This window comes from Alligator mississippiensis, chromosome 9 (assembly GCF_030867095.1).
Source record: "Alligator mississippiensis isolate rAllMis1 chromosome 9, rAllMis1, whole genome shotgun sequence".
NCBI classification, from domain to species: domain Eukaryota; kingdom Metazoa; phylum Chordata; order Crocodylia; family Alligatoridae; genus Alligator; species Alligator mississippiensis.
In genome coordinates this window covers 22444514-22455813 of record NC_081832.1, presented here as the reverse complement: position 1 = coordinate 22455813, position 11300 = coordinate 22444514, and the positions used below count along the sequence as shown (strand labels likewise).

General features: G+C 49.4%; 1 protein-coding gene across 4 annotated transcripts in view; it reads left to right on the top strand.

Moving 5' to 3' along the window:
* Positions 1–11300, top strand: part of MYBL2 (MYB proto-oncogene like 2) — a 29450-nt gene that overhangs the window by 7228 nt on the left and 10922 nt on the right. For 2 of the 4 annotated variants that reach the window (XM_006276553.4, XM_019484634.2), the window contains exons 1-8: positions 24–137; positions 2483–2576; positions 4287–4358; positions 5940–6032; positions 7146–7366; positions 7530–7686; positions 8527–8796; positions 9723–10109. In XM_006276553.4, the coding sequence (XP_006276615.2) occupies positions 118–137; positions 2483–2576; positions 4287–4358; positions 5940–6032; positions 7146–7366; positions 7530–7686; positions 8527–8796; positions 9723–10109 (1314 nt within the window). In that variant the 5' untranslated portion in view covers positions 24–117. Of the gene's footprint in view, positions 1–23; positions 138–2482; positions 2577–4286; positions 4359–5939; positions 6033–7145; positions 7367–7529; positions 7687–8526; positions 8797–9722; positions 10110–11300 lie in introns of those variants that run through there. The other 2 variants (XM_019484633.2, XM_019484635.2) reach the window with 1 other exon arrangement.

Below are 11300 nucleotides of genomic sequence, written 5' to 3'. Positions count from 1 at the left end.
CAGCCGGGCTGTGCTGCCCCGGCCCCGGCCCCGGCCCCGGCCCCGGCCCCGGGCCCGGCCATGCCGCGCCCCAAGCCCCGCGCCCCCCGACAGCCCTCCTAGTGCGCGCCCGGCACCATGGCCCGCAGGACCCGCTGGTGAGTTGCGGGCGCCGGGGCACGAGCCCGGGGGAGCCCCCCATCGCTATCCCCAACCCCATCCCCATCCCGGCTGTCGGGGGGGCTGGGCCCGATCCTGCCCGGCCGGCGGAGCGTGGAGGCAGCGGGTGCGGTGCTGCGCTGGGGGTCAGTGAGGGGCCTGGGGTGAGCGACATGGCCCGGCTGGGAGGAAGGGGGCAGGCATCCCCGGCACAGAGGAAGTTGTCCTTCCTCCTGGAGCGCCGCGTCCCGTAAGGGCCATGCGGGAGGCCTGGTCCGAGGGGGTGGCAGGGCAGAGGCCAGCAGGGCGAGGCTGGGCCTGGGTGAAGGGCCTGTGGGCCACTGTGGTGCAAGTGGCCATATGGGCACACCCTTTTGCAGCCTGATCCAGGCCCAGGGGACGAGCTGGCAGGATTGGACCAGCCCCCCACCACTTTGCCTTTTCATGTGCCTGATATCTGTCTCAGTGTGCAGACGGGCTCACATTGCCCAGGTCCTCTGCCGCACCTTTGCCCCACCGATCTCCAAGAGCTTTCCAGAGGAGAGCGCTATCCTCGCCCCTAACTTGCAGGCAGGGAAGCAGAGGCAGAGAGTGGTGAGGTGACTTGCCCAAGGTCACCCAGCAGGCCAGTGGCAGAGCTGGGACTGGAGCCCAGTCTCCTGGTCCTAGCTCCCTGCTCAGTCTGCACAGCCATATTGCTTCACCTGAGCTCAAGTTACAGATCTTCAACCTCTGGGATTGATTCCAGTTGCTATACCCGGGGTGGGGGTGTAGGAAAGGGAGGTTCTGCCATGTTCTTGGGGCGGGTGGGAGCAAAGTAAACTGAAATGCTGAAGTTGGGCCAGCTGGTGTTGGACTGTGCTGAGCATGGTGTCCTGTGGAGAGCAGGTTGGTCACCCAGTGCTGGCAGCTTTTGTCTGCTTAATCGCTCTGAAAGAAACTGCATATATGTTAGATACTTCCCCTGTGTAAGCCTTCCACGTGAGTAAGTATGTGGCTGCTATGGGGTGTTATGCAACCACTGATGGGAGAGGGAGAAAGGGAGGAGGTCTGCAGTCACAGAGGAGATGTATCCAGAGAAGTCCTGTAATGAAAACCCAGGTGAAGTCTGCAGCATTCCTGACAGTGGTTGGGCAGCCTGTGTGCTGTGACTGCTGCTCACTGTGCTCACCTCACTGCTATCCTGTACTCACAGCAGCAAAGGCAAACAGGGGCATGAACACTTCCAGGATTGGGACCTTAAGGTTCCCTTGAAATCTGATCACGTAAGAAATCAACTATAGTTTCCAATATGACTTTGCTCCGGAGGGCCCCTGCCAATTTCGGTTTGCAAACATACTTTCCTTTTGTCCTGTTTTAACTTAATTTTTAAAAATCTTTCCTACATATTAAAAAGACTAGCTGTAGAGGGGGAAATATCAAGAAAAGTGTTCTTTTTCTTCATCTCTCAGTGGCAGCCTATGAACAGCTAATGCAGAGCTGATGTCCCTTTAAGCCCCTGGTCACTCCTGAAGACTTTTATTTTATTATATATGAATGTAGTGTCTGTGAGAGGTGCCAAGCTGACAGCACTGGAGGAGACTGAAGCCTTCTTGGTCTGCAGAATATGTGAGGTCTGAGCATCGTGAGCTCAAATATCTTCACTGCACACCTGACCTGTGTAAAAGTTCTGACCCGGGGTAGTTCAGTCCTCCGCTTGCTGAAATTGTATGCAAAGGGTTTAAATATATCAGTCTACATGACCCAGCAGCTAATAATCAAACAGCTACTAGTTAGTGATACCTTAGAAAATAATGACCTAGTTTTTGTATTGTCTGGTGGCCTTTTGGGATTGGTACTTCAGTAGCCACCATTGCTGAGTGCCTCACAATCCCTGTTGTTTTTAGGGAGGTTCTGTTATCCCCATTTTACAGATGGGGCACTCAAGTATAGAGAAGCAAAATGATTTTGCCCAATGTTGTACAGGAAATCTGTGGCAAAGTAAGCACTTGAGCTGTTTGTCCTTAGGCCTAGGTTAGTGGCCTAACATGGAGCACTTCCTCCTTCAAGGTAAAAGGGCCACATCTCTGGCATTTTACAAGGTCCAACTGAGTTAAATGCTTCTCAACATTTCACATGTGGCCTTATGGAATTGGTCAACAAAGTTAGGCCCCTCAACTTTGAATTCACCCCCGTGTTCCCACAAAATTGGTTAATGCCTAGATTGTGCAGATGGCTTGCCTGCATTAGGAAACTTGGCCAAAGCTTTCTGAAAAGCACTGTGAGCAAAGTCAGTGCCTGGAGCTGTCTATGGAATTTGCTTCAACTGCTGCTTCGAACACAAACATGCCGTTTTTTTTTAAAGTGAGGAACAAGAAGAGCTGCATTACCAGGATACAGACTCTGATGTGCCAGAGCAGCGGGAAAACAGGTGCAAAGTCAAGTGGACCCACGAAGAGGTAGGTGGTGGCACAGCACCTGCTGCAAAGGGGTGTGTCTCTGAGTGGATGGGTGTATTGTGGCTGTGGGGAGATGAATCAAGAAGAAAGCATCATCTGTAAGGGACCTCAGTGACTTCCTGGATAGGTAATCTGTGGATCAAACTGTCTTAATCAGACATGGGGCGGGGGGAGTTTGTTAATGTTATAGTGTTTTCCCAAGCAAATTTTGGTCCTTTTGCATCCACTTGACTTTGGGAATGCACCACACAGAGCCTTCCCCTTCACTCTAAAGCATCCGGCTTGGTTCGTTGTTGCAAGTAGATGGACTGATACCCATGACACCATGGTAACAACTTCTTTACCTGTAGGCTAGTGTTTCCCAAACTTTTCCTCAGCATGACCCCATTTATGACCCCTTTTTCTCAGCATGGCCCCTCGCTCCCACCCCCCAGGTGCCCCTCAGTCCCAACCGGCAGCCCCCCGGCCCTGCCAGTGCCTCTCCCTCCCAACCTGCAGCCCCCCACTGCTCCCAGGAGCCCCAGAGCCAAGGCCTGCAGTCCCCATCCCTCCCAGCAGCACTTAAGCCCCAGCTGCTGTCCGCAGGAGGCCCAGCAGGCAGGAGTGCTGCACTGCCATGGCTGGCAAGCTGAGGCACCCCTTCCCACCCAGCAGCATTGGGGGCACAGCTCTGCACCGCTGCACTTTACCGTGGTGCTTCCTCCTGTGCTGGGTCCTGCCTGTTGGGCTGTGACCCCAGCTGCTAATGTTGCAACCCCATTTGGGGTCACAACTCACAGTATGGGAACTGCTGTCTTAGGCTAATGACACTAGTCCTTACAAATGAGAGAAGCTTCACTCAGCTGCATTGTCTTTACTCTGAAAAAAAAATCTTTGTCTCTAAGTTGCTGATATGAGACAATATCCTAGTGAAGGCAGGTCAATTGGTAGTTTTCACAAGAGTGAACAGGTTGAGTTCAGGAATAGATTTCCTCATTTTTAGTTCCTGTGAGAACTACAGATGCCTTTATCTTTACTAAGGTTTCATATTGAGGTAACACATTTTCAAAAGTGAGAGCAAGGCCTCAAACTCCCCTGGGTGAGAGAGCTGTTTCCTACCTCTCTTCTCACTGCCAGAAGAACTGAGTTATTGACCTCACTTGTGGCCTAGGGAAGTTGTGGAGTCTCCTTCAGTAAATCTTTGCAAGAAGAGGCTGGACAGGCACTCGTCTGGGAAGGTTTAGGAATAACTGATCCTGCATCTATGCAGGGGGTTGGATTAGATGACTGCCGAGGTCCCTTCCCGCCCCTGATGCTCTTAGCTCTTAGGTTAGGAATATACTGGTAGTAAACATGCTAATTAGAAAGCAGGTAGACCCTGTCCATACAGTTGGAACCAAACCACATTAGACCATAATTGACTTTAGAAGTGAATTTAAATACAGAGCTGAGCTCTTGTATTTAATGAGTTGCCTGGACCATTGTACTAAAGCTCTGGGCCAGACATCTCTATGTGCCAGGTTTGCAGTTGTGCTTACTGGATGATGCTAAGCAGCTTGAGTAGTATTTTGGTATTAAATGGTATAAACTTCTCAGGAGGGTGGAGGTTCAATTTTCTTTTCCCTTAGCTTACATACTTAGTTTGGGCATGACTTGCCCTCTTTGCAGCAGCATGATATGGCCCTCATTCTTGTCTGCTTCTGTGAAAGCTGACAACTTTGTTCTTCACAGGATGAGCGGCTGAAGGCGCTAGTGAAACAGTTTGGACAGACTGACTGGAAGTTCCTGGCAAGTCATTTCCCTGTAAGTGGGGCATCTAGCAGCTCTCCTTTGTCCAGTATGGGATACTTGGCACTCTTACAGGACCTGGACCTCCTGCACCTGAAGTGCTTGGCAGACATGAACTAGAATCCTGTGCTTGTACAGACAGAAACTAACAACATCTCTTCCATCAAGCTTTGTGAGGCAGGCAAAGGCCTGTTCCTCATTTCAGCGGAGTTGGCTGTATAGTTTGTTTGAGGCCCCAGAAGGCCAAGTATGTTGGAGATGGGGCATGGGACAGGACTCCATGTTATCCTGATTAGTGCGTGAGATCACAACTGCCTGTTTTAATGCCAGTAATGGCAGCAGTGTGCATGTAAGCCTGAGGTTTCTTTTTTTTCCCCTGCAAACCTTACTCTGTCCTGTAGAGAGAGCTGTGCAGGGAGCAGTACCATGCTTGCCCCTGGAACTGGGTGTGTCTTTCTTTCTCTTTTGAAATGCTTGTTCCAAGCTGCTTCCCCTGGCCTCCTCCTCAGCCAAAGGCCACATGTGGCTCTGGATTGGTGAGGAGGGTCTATTAGAGCTGCCCAGAGCTAAGAAGAGAAGCTTGGGTTAGTGGCCATGTCCATGCAGTGGCTACCAGTAAGTGCCACATCAGGCAGGAAGGGAAGGTGGTGGGTGTTTTCTAGATTTTGGAGCAAGCCAAGTTTTCTGCAAGATGAGCTGGAGGGAGAGGGGCTTTGGGCCCAAGCCACTTTCCTTTCTCTGCCGTTTTTCTGATTCGTGCCTAGTCTGGCCTATCCCACCAGGCTGGGAAGAGTGCGTTTGCAGTATAACGGAACTAGGAGGGGGCCACGCGTATGGACACTGCTTGTGACTGCCTGCTGTAAACACAGCTTCAATCACCAAAGGGATGTGGGATACAGATAGCTCTGAGCTGTGTGGTATATGAAGCATGGGATACAGACAGTTTGGCTGAAGCACTGAGGAGAGAAAGGGCCAGCTCTGAACAGCTACTGCTAGAGGAACAGTGAGCACATTTTGAGAGACTGTCTTTCCTCAGCCAGCTGATTGCAATTGCATTGCCTGATATCTCCCCCACTCCCAATGGCCAGAGGCTGCGTGTTCAATGGACTAAAGGGGTGGCTAATGGTTTTAGAGACTGGAGTCCCTTACTTATCCACCTGATGAATATGGCAATGACAGAAGCTGCCTCTACGCATACATTTGCCAGTGTGCCTCAGGCTTACCCTGTAGGGATCATGTCTAGGGATGAGAAAAGAGTTTTGGTTTCTGAGGCCCATTTGGTTCTTGGTGCATCTCTCTAGCTATCAGGGGGGTCAGCTGTGGATACATGCATTTTGGGGCTTAGCAAGGAATTTGCCTAACTTATTTTGCCTGTGCCAGTAAGTAGCAATCAGATAGTTGCCAGCTTTGGCTGCTACTTGCCTGACATGGCTTAAAGCCTCTGACTAAGTGGTGGCCAATTTCCCATCCCATCTTTTCTCAGCTCTTAGCACATTTTAAACAGTCGGTGTATTGTGGCAGGTTCTCCTCAGTTGCTGTTGTAGTTACTGTCAGTGGCCTCTGTTCTAATGCATGTATATTGTAACTCCGTCACAGAACCGCAGTGATCAGCAGTGCCAGTACCGGTGGCTGAGAGTGTTGAACCCAGACTTGGTGAAAGGGCCTTGGACCAAAGAGGAGGATCAGAAGGTAAGTAGCTGGCAGGCTGCACTGAGAGGGGAGGAGGGCTGGATGCTCCTTGTGGACAATGAGAGAGGTGCTGGGTTCAAGCCTGACATACTTTTCTTTGAAATGTGATGAGCTATGCCTGTTGTTGGGTTTGATTACGGCCCAGAAGAGCAGTATCAATAAACTTCTGTGCACTCGGCGAACTGCTCCCAAGCATCCTAATAAGTGCTGTAGATGCACGAGGCCCTGCTCTTCTGAAAGCCTGACCTGCTCCCCATGCCATATTGCCACAGCGGAGACCACTGGGGCATGGATATGGAGGCCAGCGGGGAGACATGGTGAGAGGGGACTTACTGATCAGATGCTACCTCATGTTAGGTTTTCTGTTTCCACCTCTTTCAATCTGTGCTTTCTTCTCCAGCCCCCTTGCTAACTCCCCGGAAGTGAGTGCCCACCTCATGTCTGACTATCACAGCTGCTACCTTGCCATCCCTTCTACCTTTTGCCTGTGCACTGTCTAGTAGGCATTGCAGAACTCTGCTGCCATGCGTCACATTCCAGCTAGGTTATAATTTCTTAAGGTAATAGTCTTTAATTGCGATAGGGCTCAGCATGTATATACTGGCACTGCAGTATAAACCTCCTCCATCTAAACCTCCTTGGATGGAAGTTTAGATGCAGTGGATGTTGAAGAAATAGACCCTATATAGCAGGGGTGCACTAAGAGGATACAGGGATTTCCAGTGCCTCCCTGTGAAGGAGAAAGCTGGAGGAGGCTTGGAGCATGTGACAGCTTGTCACTACCTCAGAAGTGCGCACCTGATTTAAAATCCATCTCCCCTGTTAGTCACCAAAAGCCTTTTGCTTCATGGTAGGCATGATTGTTCACTCCCCTATACCTTGCATAGTCAGTACAGAATGGCACCAGTGTGCACCCTTTTAGCAGTGATGTAAATGATGATCTGTGGTGTGTAGTAATGGTACCCAAGGGCCTGGGTGTTTTATTCATGCAGACTCTCCTCTAAATTAAACATTTTTCACTGCATCCTCAGTAGGTTCCTGTAGAGTCACAGAGGATGAAAAGCAAAGCTGAAAACTGTCTCTTCATTCACTTCCCTTTGTTGTTCTTTGAAGGTAATTGAACTGGTAAAAAAGTATGGCACAAAGCAGTGGACACAGATAGCAAAGCACCTGAAAGGCAGGCTGGGGAAGCAGTGCCGGGAGCGCTGGCACAACCACCTGAACCCTGAGGTGAAGAAGTCCTCATGGACAGAGGATGAGGACCAGATCATCTTTGAGGCCCACAAAGTTCTGGGGAACCGCTGGGCTGAGATCGCCAAGCTGCTTCCTGGCAGGTAGGGCTTCTGCCTGATGCTAACACCTTATGGGTCTGGTGGGCTCTTGAGATATGCCCATTGAGGCTTCTGGCAGAAGGGTTAGAAATACATCAGCACTGTTGCTTGCATTCTTAACACTGGTGACCTGATTGCTATAATTGTGGCTCTTCTTTCTTTCCAGAACTGATAATGCTGTGAAAAACCACTGGAACTCCACCATCAAGCGAAAAGTGGACATGGGAGGTTTCCTCAGTGATTCTAAAGAGTCCAAATCCTTATTCTTATTATTGGAGGTGGATGGCAAAGAGAGCCAAAGTCTCCAAAGAGCCAGAAACCAGGTATCACACCAAGTGAATCAGCTGATGCATCGGATTTTGCTATGGAAGACTTTACAGCCCAGTTGTGAAGGGTGTGGGGGTAGCCATTACTGTTCTGTTAATCCACAACTGCACTTCCCACCAGCAGAAAAGTTCTGTGAGTGGGTGTACCCACTAGCCAGGAATCCTGACCCTCCATATTCCTTTCTTGTATAGGAAATGGAGTTGTGTAGTCTGCAGTTCTCTATGGATGGTCCATATAGAGGATATTAACCTCCTGTTATCTGTTATTCTCTTACCTTATGTGTTAGAGGTCTGTGGGTGTGTATTTAAAGGTCCTGGTTTTAAACCCTTTTGATGATACATAGGGGTAGTATTGTTCTATGCAACAGAATTTCTAGTTTCTTTTAAAGAAAAGAAAAATAGAAGAGTACTTATGAAAAAAAATCCAAGTGATTAAGCAACATTAAGGTTACAAATTTAAGCATCCAACAGTTAGGAGGTGCCAGAATTCATGCAGTTACCTTTTGTATCTGTCATAGCAGAGTCTGCAATTTACATGATTATGTTTTAACTGTCCTACAAAGATCCATGCATCATTTGGTGCTCAGAATGGACAGTGGCTGATACAGTGGGATGTAAAGTATGGGGATGCTCTCTTGGGGATGAGCAAAGGCTTGGGAAGTAGAACTGCTGGTTTATAGTCCTGCTTCTGCCACAGATGTCCTGTCCTGTTGTATTGCCAAGACTCCACCGTAATGCATACGCATGAGTGGGCTGAAGGAAGATTGCATAGGGAATCTCAGAACTTGACTTTGCAGCCATAACCTAATTTTAATAGGTGGCTTCTGTGTTTTGCAGAAAAGCGTTCTAGCCAGCTGGCCTGCTGATGCTTTAGAAATAAAAGAGGAAGATGCCAGTGATGATGAAGCAACGGGCTTGCAGGAGTTGCCCTTGGAGCAGCCAGCTACAGAACTGGTGGAGGACAATGCTGAAGGGACCCTGGAGGATGTGGTGCCTGAAGACACCTCAGCAGATGGCACCTCTCCTTACAAGTGGGTGGTTGAAGCTGCAAATTTGTGCCCAACTTCGGGACCTGCCTTCACAGAAGCTCTGGACATGATAGAATCCGTAAGAATTGGAGCAACATTGGCATAACTCTGTCTTATAGTGTCATGACCTGTAAGTGATCCTGGCTGATGCATTCAGCGAGGCTCCTCAAGAAAAAGCTCCAGAGCTGGGCTTTCTCTTTGACTTCATTGTTGCTTCCCACTGCTGGATTGGCACTGTGTACTTACTCCAAACAGTAGGAAAGACTCATCTGCTCCTCTGTGTGGGCTACCCAAAGGTTAGGTTCAGGCTCCGTGTTCTGAGCCAGCGTGTGGGGGTAGCTGCTTTTTGCCAGCATAGGCCCGTCTAGTACAGGACAGCCTGATCCTGGGTGGTGCACACAGAGCCACCAGAGGGGCTTTGAAATGCCTAGAAAAGGTGACATCCATCAGTTGGACTTGACCATATTATTGATGATTGTCTGAGATTTAAGTTTCTTTGCCAGGGGAAGAGGGAAGGAGGGAGCAGGTACATTCTGCAGCTCATTTTGGACATGGGGAAGGGACACTCAAGTTTGGAGTGCACTCCATTGGTACAGCTGTGTGGGGCCAGGACTGGCCCAGCAGAGAAGGAAGCTGGTCAGGAGAGAAGGCCTTTGGCAGAACTTTGTGCCAGAAGCTTGTGCTGAGTTTCTCCAGGCTTCCTGCAGAGTTTGGGTGTCCTATTCCCATGTAATTTAAGCAGATCTCTTGGGCATCTTTGAAAATCTGAGCCTCCATTTTCCTAGATACAGTGCTACGAAGTCTGTCACTATCATGAGCACTGAACACAGCTTCATGCTGAGGTTGATTAGGGATGTGATGGCTGGCTTTAAGGTTTAATAGTCTGTTTGCTTAGAGTTCAAGCTGATGGACTCTCTCTGCAGCTGTTTGCAAGGTCATGTCCTTGTTCCACAGCACCTTGGTCCTCTTCCTGGGCCTTTTCTGAGTGTTTCGCTTGTCTGGCAGGATCCAGATGGATGGTGTGACCTGACTCATTTTGACCTACCTGAAGATCCCGCTGGGGGCGGTAGCAGTAACAGCAACAGTCCAATTAGGCAAACTCCCAGCAAACCCCCCATATCTCTGTCCAACGTAACTGAGTATCGCCTGGATGGCCACACCATATCAGACCTGAGCAAAAGCAGCAAGGGTGAACTGATCCCTATTTCCCCACGCTCAGAGGTGAGCTTTGGGACCCCGCCCTGCATCTTCAAAAGGCAGAAGAAGAGGAAGATCTCCCTCTCGCCTGTCACAGAGAATGCCACCAGCACCAGCCTCTCCTTCATAGACTCCTGTAACAGCATGACACCCAAAAGCACCCCTGTCAAGGCACTGCCCTTCTCCCCATCCCAGGTATGTAGCTAGATGGGAACATGGTAGCTTGTTCTGTTGTCTTCTGCTTGGGGACACTTTCAGTGCATGAATTAGCAGGAGCAAATAGGTCTGCTCTGTTGCTTTACTTATTTGTGCTCATTCATGTTGCAGAGACTAACAAGCTCTGATGCTTAAGATTTATCTTGCTTCCTGCCTTGAAATAGGAATGGCCAGTACATAAGATGGCAGTGCAGTCACTGGAAAGTCTTGATGCAATTTGTATAAGATGGGACTCAGAACTGGGATTTTTCTGTCCACTGGTCATTAGAGTTGCCATTGCAGTTTTCACAAGAAAACAGGCTGAGAGTATGTCTGTGTTGTGGGGATGCTTTCAGCTAAAGGGCAGGGATTAGTCTTCCTGGGTCAGGGGTACAACAAGTGTTGTAGGTAGATAATAACATCCAGCTCTTATCCCCACTGTCAGAAAACTGAACTGCCACCTGTGGGGACCATACTAAAGTATTGCTGGGCAGTGAGTGTTACCAGCACAACATCAGTGTAGTGTAAGCAAAAGAATGTCCCATCAGCATGTTCTCCTGGGGTACCAGCACAGAAAGGTGTTCTTTCGGTTTTAAGCTGTCTGTGCAAGTCACGTAGCTACACTTGATAACAAAAGCATCAGACAGGCCAGGCCTTGTGTTGACAATGCAATGACTTGGATTACAGCTGCTCTAAGGGTAGTCCTTCCAGGGCTTCTCTTTACTGCAAGTGACCTCAGGCTCTTATGCTTCCCCCCCCTGCCCCCACTCCCTTCCTCTCCAGTACCTTCCCACAATTCCCACTGGGCTGTATTTTTCCTACCATCTTCCCACTTCCTGCTTTGACACCTCCCTTCACCTAATATGTATAACTTGGTTTAACATTTTATTTCCCCCATCTGCGTGTGCCTTGCTGTACCTAGTCTACTTCTAATACTGCTGCATTTTGAAGCACTTGATCTCAGAAACACCACCTCCTTCCTTTCTTCATGAGCATACTGTCAGCTGACTAAAGGCTGACCCTCTGTGAGGCCACCAAGAACCATGGCTTCAGGGCCAGGACCTGGAACTGTGCTGTCCTGTAATGCAGTTGCCTGCCTTCACTTTGTAGCCTTAGGCTGTAAGCTGCTTGGGGCAGAGCCTGTCATTTGTTCAGTGTTTACATGGAGCATATCACACTTTTATTGGTGTA